Source organism: Poeciliopsis prolifica, unplaced genomic scaffold, assembly GCF_027474105.1.
Source record: "Poeciliopsis prolifica strain line A6 unplaced genomic scaffold, Auburn_PproV2 SCAFFOLD024, whole genome shotgun sequence".
Lineage (NCBI taxonomy): Eukaryota > Metazoa > Chordata > Actinopteri > Cyprinodontiformes > Poeciliidae > Poeciliopsis > Poeciliopsis prolifica.
In genome coordinates this window covers 3,167,152-3,189,666 of record NW_026562399.1, presented here as the reverse complement: position 1 = coordinate 3,189,666, position 22,515 = coordinate 3,167,152, and the positions used below count along the sequence as shown (strand labels likewise).

Below are 22,515 nucleotides of genomic sequence, written 5' to 3'. Positions count from 1 at the left end.
ACTCCTAGATCTACTGGCAGATTATTTCACTTGTACCGTGAGAAAAATGTTTTTTATAAACAAAAAAAATTCCCGATGGAAGAAGTACAAAAATAAATAACATAATTACAAAATAACAAATTTAAAGCATAAGAAACATTTCTAAATATATTTTAAATACATTTCTAACTAAGATCCCAAGTTAAATAAATTAGTGCTCTAAATCATTATTGATTTCAAGAACAACTTTATGTTTTTAAGCTTTTCATGGGTCCTCTTCATTGGTCGATATCACTAACAAGAGAGAACAGCAGTGTCTTGCTTGATTGAATGTTCCATGCTTCTTTAAAATAGAAGAATAGATCACTAAGATAATGTAAAAGGAACTTAATGTTAGTACTTTAGCATTGTGGAGAGGACAGATGTTAGCAGGTGAATATCTTAAAAATAAGTTCTTGATTTATCCATTTCTCAATGACATGCTATTAAATGTAGGAAATAGTAATTTCAGCGTGAAGCTGTCTTCATTGTTCAGGTCTATTTTTAACATGTTCTCTATTGATATATATTGGTAATTGAGCATTTTGTTGCACAGCTAAGACATTGTGACCTCCACCTCCTCCTCCACCAGACCAGTCTCTGTTTCTGCCACCAGCAGGCTCCACCTCCGAGCTAATAAGGATCAGCGGCCATGAATGAGACCCAGTACTGAGACTCCAGATATCTCCGCCGCTGACCCAGACATCACGCTGTAACTGGACCGCAAACTCTGCACCGCCTGCAGGAGCCTGGAGCCACAGCAACAGCGGCTTTCTGAGGGGAGGGAACTCTCAGAGAACAATTTTTTAAAAACTGCATACCAAGAGATTGGAGCAACACAAGTAAATTTAACTTCTGCTGTTTTTTTTTTGTTTAATAATAAACTGTGGAGCATTTACCAGAACCAGAACTGGAGGAAGGAGCAGAATCCTTACACAGATTGCAGTGAGGTAAGAGTGGCAGGTGAACATGGGTTAAGAATTAGTCTGCAGCCAGGCCGCAGTGCAGCCGCTCGCCTGTAGATTTAGACTAAAGCTTCTTATTGCTCGCTTTGTCCTGGGCCAGCACTTAAGCAGCCGTTATGTGCCTTTAAAGTAACAATCTGGAAAGTGGAACTGCTGTAAGTTATATCAAACAAATGAATGTTAGTTTGACACAGTTATCACACAGTGAAATATTGGACATGTTTTTGTAATTGTCAGTCAAATAATTAATCCAGTGAAACAAGAAGAAGCAGATGAAGCTTCTTTGAACAATAAACATTCTTTAAATTCAAACAAAGTTGGAATTAATGTTTTACAATATTTTTGACACCACGGTACTTTTAAAGGGAGCTGGTATGTCACCAAATGTTGCCAAGTTCTGCAGAGGCTAGATATTGACCCATTAATTTAAATCACATCTTGAATGAAGGAAAACTTATTATAAGGGATGTCAAACTCTTACAACTTTCAATTTTTTCCCTGAATCCAACATCCTTCAATCAGATAACTTATTACCAAGTTCCTTCAGAGTTGAATGCTGGTGAGGAGTTTCATTCATTTGATTAGATGTGTTGGAGCCATAATGCACGAGGACTGGACTTGGTCACCCTTCCCTTTATGAAATGGATAAACAGCATCCTTAGTATCTAATCAATTCCTTAAAAGTCTTTCTAATTAACCAAGTCTGAGTATTTGGCATGTTGAAGCAGAGAATTATCAAAAGGATAGACATTTTGGATACTGGTCCTCAACAGCTGGATCTGAACAACACCATGGTAGACATTTTGGATTCACTCGTATACATTTTTACTCCCCTTGGTGTGAGATTTTAGGGTGCATCCACATCAGCCCTGTTAAGTCCATGTTAATTGAACTCCAGTCTGTTTGTTTTGGACTGAAGATCCGGTTTGTTTGGAAAGATGTGAAGGTGAACCAAAAAAGTGAACTCTGCTCCCTCTACAAACCTTGGTCTCGATTCGGTTGAAGTGAACCCTGATGTAGTTACAATGAACATGTGAATGCCAAGCGGACCACAGACCGCTCCATATGCAGGAAGCAAACTACAGTGCAGAGCATTCTGGCTAAATACGACCAATGAGTATGGCGCTAGTGGGAGAAATGACTCGTTGTCTTTACAAAACCCAAACGAGATTTTCTATCACCACTAAAATTTGACACCACTCCTTTTTTGTTTACATTTTCTGAATAGGGAAGTTGTGTCTTTTTCAGAGGTTTGTGTGTCGTTTCCTTCAGTGGTTCTTGGTGCAGCGCCACCACATGCGAGAAGGTGAATAGGTTTTTCAAAGGGTTTGGTTGGTTTGATACAGTGCAGTGTGAAAGAGAACCACATCAAAATTGTAATAAATGTTGCAAATTTGGTCCCCAATCAAATCGAATCTACAATACTATCAGGGATGAAAAGAAACTTTGTCTTGAAGTTTTTGTAGGGCTGTGAATGTAACATGCTAATTTCAATCAATTAATTATGCAATTTTGTGTTACAAATTTTGTTACAACTAATTGTGTGTTTTTTTAACACACAAAAGTCCTAAGATGGAACCTATGTATGTGTGTGTTTCTACTATGCCCATAAATTTGACGCACAGGTGACATCCACAACAGCAATGACAAAGCTGTTTCTTTTGACCCACTGCGAGTTCATTTCTGCTTCAAAACATTATCTGATGAGATGTTGAAAAAGACTATTATTGTGTTCAAGTTGTGCTAAAAGGTGTTAGCCTCGTAGCCAAACTATTTCAGCCTAAAAAGCATCTCAGTGCTAAACATCACCACAGACGTCCCTAACACTAATGTCAACGTCCACAGCAAACATTTCTAGAAGCTCCATCAACGATCAGGCCTTCCTGAAACTTACAGACTCTGAAATTAATTTGATTAAAAACTTCTATTGTGTCCCAGTGCTAGTTTTTAGAAATATAACTGAATAAAAGATCCTGTTTAACACAGCTTACATCACCATGGTGAGTGGAGGTGCAGATGTAAAGCATGTAAGCCTCCTCAGAGGTCATGTAAAGCTCTTTAACCCTAAGAACTGCAGCTGTTCAAAATGTAATTAAGGTTAACTGCTTTGCTTAATGCTGGATCATTTTCCTGTTTATGTTTTGTAAAATTCAGATTTATTTGTGCATCAAAAAAAAAAGCACCTACATTTCTCAACTCGTCTCATATCCTTTCAGACACTGAACCTCGGCCATCTTGGTGGAGGTGAGTCTCCCAGAGGTTCTTGGCCGATGATGAAAGTGTCCCACCCAGCGGTGCCTCTGAATCCCTGCCATGTGAGTAATACCTGTGAAGCACACATACTTGTTAGAATAACAATGCAGACCACAGACAGATTAACAGCCAGGAGCTTTAACGAGCCTTTGTGTGTAAATCTTCCAGCAGGTTGACTTTGAGTCTTGTGAACTGTAAAGATTAACTAGTTTGTTTTAAAAACCTTAAGATTCTTTTTTTTTTTTTTACAGAAATCTGTAATAATGCATCTTCAGTCTAAGTATTAATTAGTAGAACAAACATTTAAAGCAGCAGCTGAATAATTGAGATTGAGCTCACTGTGGAATACTGGCCCCAGCTCAAGTGAAGCACACACACCTCCAAGCTACAGAGGCCTAATTGTGCAGCAGATTTACAGACTGTAGTTTAAATGTAAAATTGAAAAATTGTGAGGTTGTTTCGCAATGAAGAGTAGGAGGATTAAAAAGCAGCTTTATGATTTCTTTTAAGGCTACGTCCACCCAGTAATTTTTGATGTTCAATAACATTTTTTTGATGGAATCGAATTTTTTAGACGGTCATTCATGCTGTTAATAAAATCTGACTGCAGCCAGAGATCTGTGTGAATGGTTAACGACCCCAAAAGCAACCTGCATGCACAGAAAAATGAAGTAGACATCACACAGCTGTGACATGTTTAGGAGAGTAATGGTGGACACTGCCGTCTATGGATTAATTTTAAAGTTGTTGAGCCGTAGGAGCCCAGAGTATTGTTACAAGATCACAACAAGACAAAGAAAACTAAGAAAAAGTAATTCATCACAATAAAAAGAGTCCCTACCACAGTCATAATGTTTTGGCCCCACCCTGTGTTTCTTATTTATTGAGGTTTTGTGTCTGTGGTGAATCCTGAGGTTATCATCCTGGTTATTTCTGAATATTGTGAGACTAAATCACTCATCTAGAACTGCTTACGACCTTTTTAATTCAGGAGCAATGTGACATTTAATTTCAGATTTCTGATTTTTATTTAATCCCTGATTTTTATTTAATCCCTATGTCTGCTTTGATTTTGTTTGCTTTTAGTGATCAGTTTGGTTGTTTTCTAAAGGGGCGTTAACCTTCAGAAAAACCTGCATAAGAACTTTGAAAAGTATTTAACCTTCCCTCCAGTAATGTATCAGTCACATCCGTTCACCTCAAGGTTTGAGGATGTGGAAAATGCCTAGGGATATGAATATTTTGACTTAACTAAAGTGATAAATTTAGTACTTAGATGAAAAACGTAAACATAAAAGCTTCCAGGTTGATCTGGGTGTTCTGCATCTTGGCATTATCAGTTAATCTGGTAGATCCTTTCCTGTTGGATTGTAATTTGTCTAATTGAAGTTGTGGTTGAAGGTTAAAGGAGAATCAGATCCATATGTCTGTGTTGGAGACTGAGGATAAATTGGCTCCCTGTAGTTCAGGATAAGACGCTAACATACACTAATTATTCATTATGGCTAAACCAAAGCAGGTCCATCATACTTGTAATTTAACAAAAAAGGAAAAAAATAATGAAACATTCAGAAATGTTGATTAAACCTTCAGAGTTGGTGCAGGTGCTTGAAATCCTTGAATTCCAATTGGGTGTTTTCAAGGTTTAGAAAGTACTCGATTTCATAATCAAGTTCTTGGACGTGCGTGATATTTTCCTGTTTTAGGTCGTTAGAATTACCAAAATAATTTCTACTTGCTAACTTTTCTAACTTTCTTTCTATATTTAGTTTTTTAAGAGTTTAATTTGAGCAGGAAAGTCTTTTACTGTAACACGATTTATTTGGATTGTTTTATTCTAATGAATATTTATTATTCATAATGGGTCAATGACTTTTTGATCTGCGTAACTAAAATAAAGTTTGTCTTATATTTTATTTGTTAAAGTTATAGAAATTAGGGGATTTTTGTTAAATTTGTTGTTTTTTTTCTTGGATCAGTCAGATGTATAAAAATGTGAGAGAGACATTTCAAAACAAAATATTTTTTATATTTTAATGTATCTTTTTCCATGCTGTAGAGTATGTAATATTAATAACATATAATATTGAATTGAAACTGTCATTTTAATTAATTTTTGTTGTTTTTATCTTCAAAGTGCAGCCCTTTAAAAGTTTTAAAATGTAACTTGAAGATGCTGGAAAAGTGTTTCCTTGATGCTTAAAGTTAAATCTGTTTTCTCAGATTATTTTCATCAGTTGCTCCAAATACGGTTTGATTTAGGAGATTCTTAAAATTATTATATTATTTTATTCCTGCTCCAAAGTTGAATTTTCCTGCAGGGTCGCAAACACAGAAACTGAAGTCATAATACTGCAGAAGGTGATAGGATAGTTCTTGTATCTATTTAGTTATTGAAGTTTAATTTGGGGAATTTGGCAGAATGCCACTTCAGCATTATTACAAACAAAGGAAACAAAAGAAGGACGACTCAGCAGGGGGGGGGGAGCACTAAGTGATTCAGCAGTCATAGCTGCAACAACTGTGGCTGCTACTTAAACCATAGGATTAGCCCCAGGAATCTGAGTAAGCCTTTAACAGTCTCCCTTACTGGTTTGTTGTTTCCAGTTGAGCCGTGCACCTGGTAGCGGCCATGTGCGGTCATATTTCTGCCAGCATTAAACGCTTTCTGAATGTCTTTCACCCAACTGGATCTGCTTTTCACTCCTTTTCAGACTGAACATTTTCAGAGGTTTTATTGTTTAATAAGCCATTTCAATCTGACCTATTAATCATCCAGGCATTGAAAGGCTTCAAAACCTAAAGGCCTAATCTCACCACTATCCGAGTCTGTTCAATATATTTTGGTGATCATGTTGGCACTTGCTTTGTTGAAAATAAATCTAAATAAATGATATAAAGATCACCAAAGAAATCCTACAGGTTGAGGTTAAGATAAAGGTCTTGTACTCCCATGAATGTGTAAAAATATGGTTGATACTTAAAAAAATCCTAATTTAGTTTGTTTAAAAATCTAACTAAAACATAACATAAAGAGAAAATATCTCGAGTCAGAAATAAAAATTTGGTTTCATTAATTCTAATGAAAAAATTGTTTCTTCATACTGGAAGTAATGATAATGTCTTGGAGCGGCCCAGTCAGTTCCAGTTTGAATCTTAGTTCCAGTTTTCACACCTGATAGTCCAGTAGACACGGTTTGTTAAATTTTCAGCTGGTGTGGTTCTCTTTCACATTGCGCTGTCAAACAATCCAAACCCTTTGGAAAACATGTTCTCCTCCTCACCTGTGGTGGCGCTGTACCAAGAATTACCAAAGGCAACAATGCAAAAATCTCTGAAAACACAGAGTGGAGTTCACTTGTTTTCAAAGTTGTCATTAGTTTGTGTATATAATACGTCATATATTAAACGTAAAATAGATTGAGGCATTGTCAGGTTGTTTTCCTTTTATTTCCTGCTTCTAAATGAAAACACTTTCAGGTTCTGTTTTTTTCCTTCACATCATTTTTTGGCTTCATCCTCCTGTTATTCTATTCTAAATGTGAATTTTTTCTTAGATCTTAAGCACACGTGCGTTGATCCATCACGTTGAGGTAAAACGTCAAAATCCACAGGAAGGTTTTGAATACCTTCAATAACTCTTGACAGCTGTTCATCAAGACACTAAGAGATTACAGTGAATATTTGTTGGCTTGCTACCAAGAACAGCAAGGAGATAAAGCCATTAAAGGAGCGTAGGCAGTGCAACATTGCTATAAATATGTTGTCTAAGTTGTTTGAGATCTTTTTTGTTGTTTATGTTTGAAGGTCTCCCTCACACGGTGATTTCTGATGTCCTCGGGGAAACTCAAACCTGAATCATGGTCATTCTGCAGCAGGTAGGAATGAGTTCACTGGTCCATGTTGCATGCTTTTGTTTCTTCTGATGTATTTCTGCATGGTCACTGTTCTCTTGATATCTTATTAGGTCAACTGAACAAACGGCCACATTTATTCATCTGTGCTGTAAAAAAAGAGTATAAATAAAAACAGGCCATTTTGACAGATTAATATGAGGATAAGCAACTTTGAGAGAATGTATTATGTAAGAACTGTTACCCAGAGTTACATATCATGGTTTCTACTGTTTATGAGTTTCTTAGCTGTCTGAATAGAGTTCAACTTTTTCATTTATTCACCTAACCTGTAACATTTTTCTGCTTTGTCCTTATCCATTTTTACAATTTTAGACATCATAAAATATTTCCTTACTTTAAAATGTTAAACATTTGTGTCACCCATTCATAACAGTGACTATAGCTGTGTTTTCATTATAAATGTCTGCAAAACTTTGAAGATATTTAATATCATAAATTACTGATATCCTGAGTGTCCAGCTGGAGAGCCTAATTTCCTCTTTCGGTTGTCATGGAAATATGCAGATTTTATGCAAATTAAACATAGACTATTAGAGTAGAGGTGAAGACCGGATAAAACCTTCAGGAATTAATTATATTCAGCTGAACTTCAACATGCAGAAATTTGTATTGGACTCCAGCACCTTCCTAAGATTTTAAACAGACAAATCAGACTTAGTTCATATTTCTAAAGGTTTTAGTTCCGTCCAACTTAACAACCAGTCAATAAAACATAATCGTCGCAAATTATCCTCATAACTTTTGTAATTCACTATATAATGCTGGACAGAATCCTGACTGCTAGTGACCCAAACGCTGAACCATTACAATGTTAGTCGCATTATGTGTAAAGAGAGATATCTAGCAAGTGATTTGCATTTAAAATGGCATTAAAAAGGTCTTAAAAAGCCTTGAATTTGATTTGCTGAAATGTGAAGATGCCATGTTACAAATGTGAATCAAACATTAATGGATGTTTATTTTTTAATTTACCTAAGTTTGCAAGGATACATTTATCTGTAAAACAGACCAGATGATTGTTTCTTTCTGAATTTCTCCAGAAATTAGTTAAATCCTTTGTTTGTTCTAAAATTAAACTCTGTTACGTCTCTTCTTAATGTCCCATTGTGACCCATTTGGCCTGAAGTTAAGCCTTTTTCAAACTAAATCCTCCCATTCAGTCAGCTGGCAGCAGAAAAATTAGGTAATACTTATACTTCCTGGTTATTCAACCTGAAGATCCAAACAGAAACAACAAGTTATATGACAACAAACCCACATGAGGCTGATTCTTAAAATGTTTTTCTCTGGATTCACCTCCACTAGGTGTCCTCAGTGTTCCTCTCTGGGCTTCTGATTGAAATTTTACCTTAGTAGTTATATAATTGTGTGGATTCATTCCCTCAATATTATCTTGTTACATTAAGATGATTGACAGCAGTATTTTTTAACAAAAATGTAAAAGATGTACGTTTCTCATTTGATCCAGTGTCTCCAGTCCAGGAGACCAGATTTATTAACTCTGAAACTGCGAGCAAGAATGGATAAATTTCAACATGGTGGTTTCATAAATAAATATTTATGTTTAAATATTAAAATGAACAGTATGTACATTTATGTGTACATACAGCCAAGGTTTTCCCATGTAACTGACTGATTCTGTGCTTTTAGTTTTGCTGTTCTTTCAACTTCTCCAACTTTGTTGAACGTTATTCATCAAAACACAACTCATTAAAGCCTCTCTTCTATTTCTGAATATTAATTGGATACATTTTCTTAAATTTTTTGATGTGAAATTATGGATGTGATTCACCACAGAATCATCCAACTTGGCTGCGTTGGGCACAAACTGGAAGACATCTGATAGTTTCAGACGCCTGTAAAAGGAGTATAAATACTTTTCTGTGCTACACTTAAGGCTCATAGACCAGAAAATATGGCAAACATATTTTTCAGAACACTTTTGTAGTTTAATAGTGAATCTTCTTACGTTTTGTTTTTCTTCCTAATGCAGGGGGACTATGTGTGGCTGGATCTTAAGACAGGCCGGGAGTTTGACGTCCCCGTTGGAGCTGTGGTGAAACTCAGCGACTCTGGACAAATCCAGGTTCTTGATGATGAAGGCCGGGTGAGTCCTCGACACAGCAGGAGGATAAATCTTGAGACCTATTCGGCTCATTCTACTAATTAAAAATTCCATAAATGAATGAATAACAATTAAACACAGTTAAAAAATTGACGATCAGAATAATCTCTTAAAAAAAACAGATTTATTCCCTAGTCCCTATTTTTTCTTCCCTGTACAGGAACACTGGATTTTTCCCCAGAATGCCACCAACATCAAGCCAATGCACCCGACCTCCATCCACGGAGTCGAGGACATGATCCGTCTGGGCGACCTCAACGAAGCCGGCATTCTCCGCAACCTGCTCATCCGCTACAACGAACACGTCATCTATGTTAGTGACATATCAAATTCACAACAAGAACATTTGCGGTGTCTTGCAGTTTCATTGACTTCTGCAATACTAACTATTCTTACATCGACCATATAATTGCGCAAATTGAAATTACAAAAATTAATTTACTTAAAATGACGTATTTTGATTCCAGGTTTTTCACTACCGTGAGTTGATTTTTCAGCTGTAACAAAATTAGCATTAGCATAAGCTAATTTTAACTAAGTATAAACTCAGTTATCAAAATCTCAAAGAAATAAGAAGACAATAAAAGCATGACGAAAACATTCTCTAAGCGTACTTTTTTTGTAGATCTAGATCTTGTAAATTTTTATTTTACTTTTTCTTTTTCTGTACCCCCTCCTAGACGTACACCGGCTCGATCCTGGTGGCAGTGAATCCCTATCAGCTGCTTCCCATCTACACTCCTGACCAGATCCGCCTCTACACCAACAGGAAGATCGGAGAAATGCCGCCGCACATATTCGCCATTGCGGACAACTGCTACTTCAACATGCAGAGGAACAACAAGGACCAGTGCTGCATCATCAGGTATGACTTTGTTTGCTCCTGAAGAACTGTGAAAAAGTTTTGATTCACTCTCTTCTTTATTTTTTATTTATTTATTTTATAATATTTTGATTTGGTTTTGTATGATAGCGGTGAATCTGGAGCCGGGAAAACTGAGAGCACAAAGTTGATTCTGCAGTTCCTGGCGGCCATCAGCGGTCAGCATTCCTGGATAGAGCAGCAGGTCTTGGAGGCAACGCCTATCCTGGAAGGTCAGCATCAATCACCAACCACAGAGTTAATGTTTGTCCACTTTGTAAACAAGCAGGAAGAAATCAATGCACCGTTTTATGGTTTCTTCATCATCTCCTGGTCTGATTTGTTTAACTATTCAGCTTTTGGAAATGCCAAGACGATCCGTAACGACAACTCCAGTCGCTTTGGGAAGTATATAGACATCCACTTCAACAAACGGGGCGCCATCGAAGGGGCCAAGATAGAGCAGTACCTGCTGGAGAAATCTCGAGTGTGTCGACAGGTCAGATGATCCGACGTTCTGTTCGGATTTAGCTGAAATGAAATTGCATTCTGACTTGATATGTTTTTCTGTACTACTGGAATCGTCTATAAACAGAGGAAATATTTTCTGAAAAATATAGTTAAATAAAAAGTAAATCCAAAATTGATTTATGCTGGAGGTTTTGCAGAGAACTACATATTTTCTGAAATTATCTAAAAACCATGATTCTAACAGAGCAGAGTGAAAACTAACATGAATGCTGATTTATTTTTTTCTCCTGCAGGCAGCCGATGAGAGGAACTACCACATTTTTTACTGCATGTTGAAAGGAATGGGTCCGGAGATGAAGGCGAAGCTGGGTCTGGGCCTAGCCAGGGATTACTGCTACCTCACTGCAGTATAATTGACTATTATTTACACATATAAAACAACTCAATCATTTTTACACTGTTTGATATTAAACCAGACAAAACCTTTTCATCTTTAGTTCAGTTAAGATAAACAAATTGCTAGAATACCATTTTTGAAAAAAAAAAAATTCACCTTGAGTCAGTAAGTGATATATGTCATGTCATTGAGATAAGAGGAAGGTTTAGTTAAGTGTTAAATTCTCCTTTCAAACAGAAAAGTAGTGGAAAGTCAATTATTTTGTTATTTCCTGACAGTACTGGTGCAACTGTATCAAGTCTCAAAGCCAACATTGCCATTAGTTGCATCTCCATCAGCATTTTTTATTTGTATTTTGAAGTATCACATTAGAAAAAGCTTTTGGAAAATAGAAAATGTTAAATAATTCCTCAATTTTGCAAAGCTTGAGATAGTTTTCAACTTTTGTGAAAAAGTTAATGAGCTAGAGATGGAAACAAATTGACCAAATAAGTTCTGATGTTGCAAACCTCCCCATCCACTGGTGGGCCTGTGCCTCACCAGAGGCAAAACCTCCACACCTCCACAAAGTCCACACCTTGGGCCTGGAAGAAAGGACTCTCTCCATTTTTCTGAGAAGTGTGGCTCATGCTAGCTGGCAACCTCTACTTCCTGTTTATTACAGCCATGTGTAGTGTCAGCATCTAACAAAATTCACTTTGCGTAGCGTGGTTGATTCACTCCGTTGATTTAGTCAGTGATGTCACTGCTCTGGCCAAGAACTGTAAAAGCCTCCCTGTCCTCGCTGTTTCCAGGGTAACTGTACTGAATGTGATGGCCGCGACGACCTGGCTGATTATTCCAGCATCCTGTCGGCCATGAAGGTGCTCATGTTCACCGAGACAGAGAACGTGGAGATTTCGAAGCTGCTGGCAGCCATCTTGCATATGGGCAACCTTCGGTTTGAGGGTATGTGAACATCTCAGAGTCATTGCTATTTGTGGAGGTTCTTTAACCGTATTCTCGTTACCTGCAGCTCGTACGTACGACAATCTGGACGCCTGTGTGGTTGTGAGATCTCCTGACCTAGTGACTGCTGCTTCACTCATGGAGGTTTGTTCCACTCTAGGAATACTGCCTATAAATGGATCTATGCTTGTTGGTCTATTAGGACATCTTTTTTTCTCCTCCAATAACTTTATTTCAATAAGAAACACACAAGAACACAAAAAAACACAGACAGTAGAGAACAAGACATAAGCATAAATATAATATCTAAGGGAATTATAAAATATGTAAATTATTTTGTCAAAACTAAATTTGTGCTCAAAGGCTGTAGTTTTTCAAGGGCAGATATAATCTGTATTGAAGTCAGTGCTTCAGCATCAGTGCAACTGGTGTTTGTGATTGATGCTTTAGGGTTAGTGCTATTTTTTAGTTAGCAGTACTAAAATGTTTGGACATTTTTTCAGTTTAAAGAAGATAAATTTAACATTCAGAATTTTATTTCTGACTTTATAGCCTTTTTAGGTCCTTATTAATAGGTTATGTAACTGATTCACAACAAAAGCTCTCTCATGGCACTTTACACAAATATATCTCTTTCTGGTCCATAAAAGTCAATCAATCAATTCAATAGTATCTGACTACAGACGGATTTAAATGTAATTATATAGTTTTCAGTTTAATTTGATTGTGTGGTCTGACAGCAAACATTTCCATTTTATCTGAATGTGAGTCTTCACAGCACAGATAACAAAGAGCCCATCTGTTATAGAAATAGCAGCACATTTTGTGTGGTTTTGTACTGTAGGTGGAGCCGAAGGACGTGATGGTGTGTTTGACGACTCGAACCCTCATCACACGGGGTGAAACCGTCACCACGCCTCTCAGCGTGGAACAAGGTCTGGATGTCAGGGACGCCTTCGTCAAGGTACTCATTATTTATGCTTTAAAGAGCAGCTTAACTCTATTGATGGAGGCGAGGCCCCTCAGATCAGTCCCTCAGTCTGACTCCAGACATGTTTGTGTTCTTCCAACTAAGCTAAAGCAGGTTTGCTGACTTTATGCTTTATCATGCAGGGGATCTACGGCAGGCTATTTGTCTGGATAGTAGATAAAATCAACGCAGCCATTTACCGACCTCCTTCCTGCGAGAGTAGTGTGATCAGAAGGTCTATCGGACTGCTGGACATCTTCGGCTTTGAGAATTTTCTCGTCAACAGGTGATGACTCCATTTTTTTTCCGTGGGTTAAACTTTTTTCTGAATCGTCTGACTGCTTGTGTAGCTTTGAGCAGCTGTGCATCAACTTCGCCAACGAGAACCTGCAGCAGTTCTTCGTTCGCCACGTTTTCAAGCTGGAGCAGGAGGAGTACAACCTGGAGGACATCAACTGGCAGCACATCGAGTTTACAGACAACCAGGAGGCGCTGGACATGATCGCCAACAAACCCATGAACATCATCTCCCTCATCGATGAAGAGAGCAAGTTCCCAAAGGTACGACTCGAAGAATCAATCACAGTTTTATTCTGCAAAGTTATGTGTGGTGTAAAGAGCCTGAAAACTGTTTCTTGTCCATTTTTTGTTAGGGAACTGATGCTACGATGTTATATAAGCTCAACTCACAGCACAAACTCAACACCAACTACATCCCTCCGAAAAACAGCTACGAAACCCAGTTTGGCATCCAACACTTTGCTGGGGTGGTGCAATATGAGTCCAGAGGTTCGTTGACCCCAATCAGAGATTAACCTTCAAATTTATGGTCTTTATCTGCGTTAAACTCAACAAATAGTGAGTTATGTTTAATTATATTAAACATAATCCATATATCATAATCCATCAGAAATCCTGCTATATATATCCAAAATGTCTTTATACATATATAAAAACCTACAAATCTGATCAAAAATATTTTCTTTAAATGCAGCACCTATTACCATTAACTTTTTTTGAGTTAATTCAGATTGAAGGTCAAGGCATGATGGTTTGTTGAAAAATAGAGATAATCTAGTTAGTCTACAAACTAAGGCCCCCAACTATGAACTTGTTTATAGTAAACAATTTGAATTGTTCAATAATAATAAAAAAAGAACAGAAATTGTTCAGAAAGAGAATGATGCATTTGGAGCATCAGTAAATCTGCACAAAGTTTACAGATCTAACCTTTTGTCAAGATTCTTTTGTGTGTGAAGCTTTTGTTCAATCCGAATGAGTCCACCAAACTCTCAGTGTTTCCCATTTCATTCATCCGTCAGGATTTCTGGAGAAAAACCGCGACAGCCTCCACACCGACATCATCCAGCTCGTCCACTCGTCCAAGAACAAGTTCATCAAGCAGATCTTCCAGGCCGATGTTGCTATGGTAATGGCTGTTTCCTTTCTGTTGTCGTTCAAGGTGATGGCGGGTGGTGCAGCGCTTCACCTCACACCTCATCTCACCCTTCTGTCTCCTCTGTGTTTTTACATTTTAAACATCAGTTTCTTTGTGGCTATCAGCAGCCCAGCACCTCCGCTCCCAAGGTAACATCGACAAACTGTGGCGTCTGTGTTTGTTTAACTTCATCCAAAGTCCAGCAGCGTGACTAGCAGCCTCCCACTCCTCTCGTTAGTCCTTTTCAGCAACTTTTATAAACCACTTCATTATATGTACATATTAAAAGTTGTATCAGCGTCAATGATAATATTTTCTTATGCTGTAAGTCTCAAAATGTTCCAGAGGGAGTAAATACTCTTTTTCAGACAAATGTATTTTTGTGTAGTTTTCTGGCCAGAATATTGTGTGCATGGACACGTTTCTATGCATCTATAATGTTACACTGGCAAAGACAATGTAACTGGGGCAGCTTAAAGAAAAACTCATTTGAGGTTTGAAGAAATTGCAGCTTTGAAAACATTTAACAGACATCTTGAGAAGATTGTACCTTTCTTTTTGCTACAGAAACATGTGCCCCCTGTCCTGTGTTGTGCATTCTGTGTTGTGCATTAGTTAATGTGGTAAATTTCCTTATATCCATCCATCTTCTTACTCCCTCGTCCCTAGTGTGGTCGGGAGGTGCTGGTGCCTATCTCCAGCTGGACGGGTCTCCAATCTGTCACAGAGCAACATAGATAGACAGGACAAACAACCATGCACACACACACAAAGACCAATCAACCTGACAGTCATGTTTTTGGACTGTGGGAGGAAGCCAGAGTACCATGCACAGGCCGGGAATCGAACCCAGGACCCTCTTGCTGCAAGGCAACAGTGCTACCACTGTACAGCCATATTTATTTTCCTTATAAATATATAAAATGTGATAAATTGGTTATCTTTACAATAAAAAAAAATAATGAAATTATCAGTGAAAATATGGGTAAGTTTGTTGGTCAACTTATCTACAATTATTTAGTAAAAAGATTTATAAAGTCTGGTCAAAATAAGGAGACATTTCACAGAACTGCATGTTTCATTTAGAAAGTTTCAGCTGTTGTTGGGACAAACAATGTTCAACCATTCTCAATAACCATATTTTCAACCCTGTTTTAGGGATGAAAGATTAATACTGTATGAGTTGAAATACTTGGTGCATGTTATGACAATCCTTTCTACACTTTGTGTCATATTCAATCATACTTTTAATTTTCTTCTAGTTGATTTTTTTTTTACATTTTTGCTGTTACAATATTCCTAACTAATTTGTGATTTGCAGTGTTTTTCTTCCTTTTTATTAGTTATTTTATGTATTTATTTGTTTTACCAGTTTGATTGTTTTACACTGTATTTTTAGGGTGTCGAGACAAGAAAGCGTTCTCCAACTCTGAGCAGCCAGTTCAAACGTTCCCTCGAGATGCTGATGAGGACGCTCAGTGTGTGTCAGCCGTTCTTTGTTCGCTGCATAAAACCCAACGAGTTCAAGAAACCAATGGTAAGAGTCTCTAACCAGTGACTGCCATGCAGTCGTCCACAAATAAAGAGATCCTTCATGCCAAGTTAAGCTAAGTAAGGATCAAACTCACTGTGGTGAGCAAAATGAACTCTGTAAAGGAGTTATATAACATATTTTCATTGTAAAAACTGTAAAGATTATATTGTTGATTCTTTGTTCTGAGATTTTAGAAGAGTAAACTGTAGCATGAAGATGGAAGGAAAAAATGTGACTATCAGAGTTGTTAGGAGGAGTTTGTTTGCAAATAAAAGTTCTCTGTATCAAATTTAAAACATTTTTTTCCTAAAATAAGCATTAGCTCTGTCATTTGCATGCAGCAAATTTTATTTTAACATTTAATTTATTCTTTTCTCCAATACCAAAATTTAACTAAAAACCTTAAAAATAACACAATTAAAACAACTAAATATTAATTTTGAAATGTGGTGTCATACCCATTTTCACTGATTTGGCACAATTAAATTAAAATTATGCCTTTACTTGTGTCATGTTTGAAAATATTTATTAAAACTATAGACTTTCGGCATTTCCAGTCTCCATCTTTGGCCAAATATAAATGAATCTTCTCTTGTGTTAATTATTAATGACAAAATCAATCAGAACTTGCAATATTTTATCCTGTATTAGTATTCTTTTTGGTTGATAATGATGAGTCGTGGTTCTGTGTTATTTTCCTCAGTTATTTGACAGAGAGCTGTGTATTCGCCAGCTGCGCTACTCCGGCATGATGGAGACGATCCGGATCAGGAGAGCAGGTTATCCCATCAGATACAGCTTTGCTGAATTTGTGGATCGATATCGAGTTCTGATGCCTGGAATCAAACCTTCTCACATACAGGTAAACGGCAGGATCTCTTTGGTTTTTATCTTATTCTCGTTTTTACCACATTTCTGTGGACACGGTTACATCGATATTCTTCTGTTTGCAAAGTATTAAAGTATTTTTGATAGATTTTATTTTGATATTGACATATTGATATCAATATCAAATGACATATTGTGAAATGACATCTTCAGTTTTTTGTTTGTTTGTTTTTCTAAAATCAAACAAACGGTGTTCTACGTGTTTTATTAAACTATAACTTGTCCTGATTTTATTAAAACATTTTACTAATGCAGACCTTCTTGGATTTGACCATTTGAATATTTTTTTTATCTGATATTTCTCACTTTCAAGTACTTAATTTCTTTTTTTTTTTCATTCAGGATGACCTGAAGGGAACCTGTCAGCAGATAGTCTCAGCCCGGTTGGGAAAACAGGAAGATTGGCAGATAGGAAAAACAAAGATTTTTTTAAAGGTTTGTTTTCCTATGTTATGAGTTTAAGCAGATAAAATACTGTGCTGGAATACAGTTCAGCGAGATCTAATGTAGGTCATTTTTCTGATTTGCAATGTGTTGCATGAAACAGTTTTTATGGTCTATCATAAATCCATCTACGTTGTTTATTTACCTTCCTAGCTGTAAGCAAAAGAACAATTATTTTTTCAGATTTGTTGTTGATGGTTTTATAAGAAGTAGGTTCAAAATCAACATTCTGAGGAAAACGTTCTGATTGAAACCTGGAGTTTTTGACAACATAAAGCCTTCCTGAAATTTGTCTGCTACTCTCTGTGATCAGCAATGTTGATTAGAGTTTGTTTTAATGGAGAAAGTTAAACTTTCTCAATTTGGAGTTCATTTGAAGTGCATTACAAATGATTTCGTGGGGCAGAAAAATAATTTTAGCAAAGCCAAATGATTCATTTGTTGTTTGAATTCTGTTCAGTGAGCCTTTATTTTGTAATTTTTTAATATGTTTTTGTTGTTTAACACAGAAAATGTGAAAATTTATATATATGTATATTTTAAAGCCATTAAAAACAACAAAAAAATTGGAATGTAGTGTTTTTCTGTTAGATTAATTTTACCTAAAGGGTCAGATTAATTTGTTCCGATAGTTGAAGTAAAGAAAATCAAGATGAAATTGTGAAAACCACCCAGAGCATTTAGACAGTGAGACTCCTCTGCAGGTAAACATAAACTAATCTTATCATTCCCATTAAAAATTGGTCGAGTCACCTGAGTTATTCTGTGAAGTCGTGGTAAAGAAAATTTTTTCTTACTTCTCTTTTTGTGTTTTCCTGTCAGGACCAGCACGACATGCAGCTGGAGATCGAGAGAGATAAAGCCATCACTGATAAAGTCATCCTCATCCAGAAATCTGTGCGTGGATTGAAAGCCAGGTTAGTGGAGAAATCATAGAAGCTGTGTGTTTTGAGAAATACATTTTTAAATTTCTTCTCTTCACAACATTTGCATTCATTTTCTATTTTCTTCCTAAAATCATAAACTGAACAAATCCTTTTAAAATAAACCCATCTTGAAAGGCTAATATTTGGTTAAATTGCTCTTAATGCTTCTTTAACTATTTGCTGCCAGCTTGTGGCAGTCGTCTATCCAATCTGTGGCATGAAGCATGCAGGTGAGGAGTTTACTACAACTACTACAAACACCTAAGTTATTTTTTGAGCTTGATACTTTTTATTTAACACATTATTATAAAGCAAATATTGTGTTTGAAGAAAAACAAATCAAGCCGTTTTATCAGCTTGAGGCATGAATTTTCAAACCATGCTGAAACTGACTTCATAAACAAAGAAAGATGCATGGAAACAGTTGAAACATCTTTGCTAAATATAATGAAACCATGTCTTCAGCATATTTAATTCTGTAGCAGGCCATAAATATAGCAGATCATTTATATACAAGCTTAAAAGTGGGGGCCAACAGCTGAGCCTTGAGGCACAATTATATTAACTCATAGATGGCTATAGATGAAATATATGTATTTCAAAAACTACTTAAAGAATTGATTTTGCGTGATGGAGTTGTGATTTAATGTGTACTTTCTGTTTTGTTGACAGGTCAAACTTTCGCAGACTCAGGAGCGCTGTGGTTTTTATTCAGAAGGTCTGGAGGGGCTATAGGAGCAGGAAGAATTACCAAATTGTGAGTTGTTCTGATTCTTGTACTGTTTTGTGTGGAGTTTTTTTTTTTTTTTTAGATACTAAAAAAGATGTTTTCTCTTAAAAGCTTAAGGAATGATGAAAATAAATTCTTGATTCTTAAAGGGAGTGTACTAGCCAAAATTCACATTTTGTACACTTTTGTACTTTCATTTGAGGTCCTTTTGCTACCAAATGCAGTGCTTGAAAAACTGAAATTTTATTATCAAAGAATGATTTTGTACAAAAAAGCATAGCAAACCTATTTTGTGCAGCCCGTAGACCAATTCTGAAAACTTTCCTGGAAAAAATGTGACATTTGGAATAAATGTTTCTCTGTCAGATGAAGTCAGGCTTCATTCGACTTCAGGCGGTCTGCAGGTCCAGGAAGTACTACAGAAGCTACCGGATCACTCGCTGCCGCATCACCCTCATCCAAGCCCGCTGCCGGGGCTTCCTCGTCCGGCAGACCTTCTGGAGACGCCTCCGAGCCGTGTTGACCCTCCAGGCCTACACCAGAGGCATGATAGCCAGACGCCTCTGCCAGAGGCTCAGGGCCGAGGTAAATGGTTACTATGTTTACTACTGCTACCTACACCTCATTGACCTGCCAGAAAGACACGGAGACTGGTTGTGAGGAAGTGCCTGTTAATAAATCTTTTTATATTTCTATACATTTATAACAGAATTACACCAGGAAGTAGCAGAAAGCTATCCTTCCCTTTACATATCAGCCAAATAGCATCAAACGCTTCCTGGTCATGTTTTGGTTCAATGTTGTTGCCAACATTCCCCGTTTCTTCTTCTTCTTCTATCCAGCCATCATTCTTTCTGTTGCGGTAATGACCAGAACAGGTGCTACAATACAGAAATTTATGTTTTGTAAATTATAATTTACTCATTTGCCAAATATTTTTTATAAATGAGTCCAGTTTTAACTGTTAAAATTGTGTCTTGAAAACCTGAATTTAAAAAATCACCTTACTACTATGAGACATAGAGGTTTTATTTCTATAGGAAATACTGCTTCATCTGTAATGTTATTAAAATTAGATCAAGAAAGGGGTTTAAACAATATTAGGCTGCAACTAAGTTATTTTTGTCATTGATTATTTCTACGGTTAATCTGGTAATATAATAAGAAATAATTTACACATTGTACAGAATTTTTATTTAACCAGCCTATTTCATACAATGCCATAGTGTATGCTTGATCATTTCTTGCAAAGGATACCGCTGATGCTGAAAAATACTTCTAACATTGAGATGTGAAAAGCTCAGTCCTTTCTGAGCCACTGATCATCGATTGAATTATTATTTGCCTCCTAATTTAGGAATGACAAATAGATTATTTTAAATTATGTCCTACTGCAGAGAAAATAATTAACATTTTCAGACTTAAACATACATTTGATGATGTTGAAAGGTTTATTAGACTAAAAACTAAAGCATCATGTCTCAGATGTTTATTATATCAGCAATTATATCAATTATAGCAAGACCTGATATAATTTTCTAACAGCAACATGTCTGCAATTTGGCGTAAATACAATATATTTATCCTCAAATGTTCAGTGGTTATGAGAAGTGCAAGGAATGTTTTTGGTTGATTTCCTAAAATAAGCAAACATTTTTAACTTTGCAAATTAAACATTGGATCATATTTACATGCTACTCTTTTATTTATTTTTATTTTTAAATTAATTTATTTTATGTTATAAACTAATTCATTATGAATTTGTTTAAATCTGTTTTTGTTTTTTTAAAACAATGGAGGAGTTGTACAAATTGGCTTAACATGGCTAAGCATGAATACAAGCGAAGGTTCTTGAGTGCCCTCTACTGGTCTGGGGGTCTTAATAAGTGGCTCAGTTTACATTGCCTCTGGCTGGCTCTGCTTTATGACTGAAAACAATGGTGTTCATTGAAAAGGAGCTGGAGCAGCATTCTTTTTATTATTATTACAATTATTATTTTTTATGTGCTCACTTGCTTTGTAATTTTTCTTCTTATATTGATTTATTTTGGCTATGTCTTTTTTGCTTCCTCATCCTCGTGTGTTGCCTTTGGAAACATAATGTCAGAAAGTGGACCGATTATTACCTGTGGGCCTAAAACGATTTTGCTGTGTTATGTTTGTGTTTGTTAAACAAATAAAAATGTCTTTGAAATTGGAAAGATCAAAGTTTTACCATTTTGATGTGTATTCACTGTTTTTCAATTTAACTACTGTGGACTCCAGGCAGAATATACTCAAATCAGAGCTGCTCAAACACATCTCTGCAGGATTACTCCTAAATAAAAGTCATGAGTTGGATCAACTATGCTGGACTTCGTAAAGGGGGATCAAGATAATTCATCCTGCAGTAAAACTCACAATTATTCCTACAAACAAGTTTTAATTTTATTTTGTTTTTTTGTTTATTTGTTTTGAGGAGTTTTTAGGAAAAAGAGTTGGATGTCTATATATCTTTTTTTATTACATCTTTTTTTAATGTTTTACAGATTTGTAGTTCTGTTCTGTATAATGTCAGAATGTAAAGAAATTATCATTTTTGTTCTACAACATTTTCATAAATATAAATAAAAAGTGGCTATAAATTATACAAAAAATAACATCCCTATTTGTAATACTAACAATAATTACTATTCAGTGTGTTTGCACCTCCTTAAATGTCTTAAAAACTAAGTTGGCCTCAAATGTGCTAGTCACAGTTCTATTTAATCTTGTACAGTCTACATGATTTCATGATTACTGTTGTTATTATTATTAATGTCGTTATTATTTATTATTTATAATAATAGACTAAATAAGTAGAGCAAAATCAGCAACAAATAAGGAGGGCTTTTTAACTTGGAACGAAACAATAAGACGCTCACAAACCAAACTCTTTTTTTTTTTTTTTGAGTTTTGAATAAGTCAGGAAACAGCTGCAGTTTTAACATCTTCGTCTGTGAACCGTGTTCTTCTGCTTTCTCATCTTAAAGCGTCAGCGGCGCCTGGAAGCTGAGCGGCAGCGCCTGGCCGAAGAGGAGCAGCTCCGGAACCAGATGACAGTCCGGCGGGCCAAGGCGGAAGCCGAGAGAAAGCACCAGGAGCGGCTCCTCCAGTTGGCCCAGCAGCAGGAGGAGCGGGAGCGGGAGGAGAGAGAGGAGGCGCGCAGGAAGAAGGAGCTGCTTGATCAGATGGAGAGAGAGAAGGAGCAGCCTGTCGACCACTCTGACATGGTGGACCGGATGTTTGGTTTCCTCGGGGACTCCGGACCGCTCCCGAACCAGGACGGACAGGCGCCGGCTGGGTTTGAAGTATATGTTCATGGTTTGATTAAATTTCTGCCAGAAAGCTCAGAAATTTTATATTAATTTTCCAGAAATAGCAAGAAAATTTCTTAGCTTCAAATTGAAAATTTGCAAGGAAGCTCTTTTTTTTGTCAGAAATTTGTTCAGTTCTTTTTAATTTTTTTATCGACGCACAGTGGACCTAATATGCCGTAATACTTATAAGCCTTGGTGAAAGTTAGATAAAATCATTCAAATACAAAGAAATGTACCTGAAACATCATAAAAACACTTTAATCAGTCACATAGACTGATTTGGCGGTTGTG

General features: G+C 36.5%; 1 protein-coding gene across 6 annotated transcripts in view; it reads left to right on the top strand.

Annotated features, from left to right (window-relative positions):
- The first annotated feature begins 664 nt into the window (after positions 1-664).
- The window catches only part of LOC129370491 (unconventional myosin-VIIa-like), a 36,042-nt gene continuing 14,191 nt past the window's right edge, over positions 665-22,515 (top strand). For 3 of the 6 annotated variants that reach the window (XM_055046516.1, XM_055046514.1, XM_055046513.1), the window contains exons 1-24: positions 665-968; positions 3,200-3,298; positions 7,044-7,114; positions 9,147-9,260; positions 9,439-9,591; positions 9,959-10,143; positions 10,252-10,373; positions 10,497-10,639; positions 10,905-11,018; positions 11,803-11,956; positions 12,024-12,100; positions 12,801-12,920; positions 13,070-13,212; positions 13,277-13,487; positions 13,580-13,715; positions 14,249-14,355; positions 14,472-14,513; positions 15,764-15,901; positions 16,602-16,760; positions 17,129-17,221; positions 18,053-18,147; positions 18,829-18,913; positions 19,253-19,471; positions 21,898-22,215. In XM_055046516.1, the coding sequence (XP_054902491.1) occupies positions 7,097-7,114; positions 9,147-9,260; positions 9,439-9,591; positions 9,959-10,143; positions 10,252-10,373; positions 10,497-10,639; positions 10,905-11,018; positions 11,803-11,956; positions 12,024-12,100; positions 12,801-12,920; positions 13,070-13,212; positions 13,277-13,487; positions 13,580-13,715; positions 14,249-14,355; positions 14,472-14,513; positions 15,764-15,901; positions 16,602-16,760; positions 17,129-17,221; positions 18,053-18,147; positions 18,829-18,913; positions 19,253-19,471; positions 21,898-22,215 (2,946 nt within the window). In that variant the 5' untranslated portion in view covers positions 665-968; positions 3,200-3,298; positions 7,044-7,096. The remainder of the gene's footprint in view (positions 969-3,199; positions 3,299-7,043; positions 7,115-9,146; positions 9,261-9,438; positions 9,592-9,958; positions 10,144-10,251; positions 10,374-10,496; positions 10,640-10,904; positions 11,019-11,802; positions 11,957-12,023; positions 12,101-12,800; positions 12,921-13,069; positions 13,213-13,276; positions 13,488-13,579; positions 13,716-14,248; positions 14,356-14,471; positions 14,514-15,763; positions 15,902-16,601; positions 16,761-17,128; positions 17,222-18,052; positions 18,148-18,828; positions 18,914-19,252; positions 19,472-21,897; positions 22,216-22,515) is intronic. The other 3 variants (XM_055046515.1, XM_055046517.1, XM_055046518.1) reach the window with 3 other exon arrangements.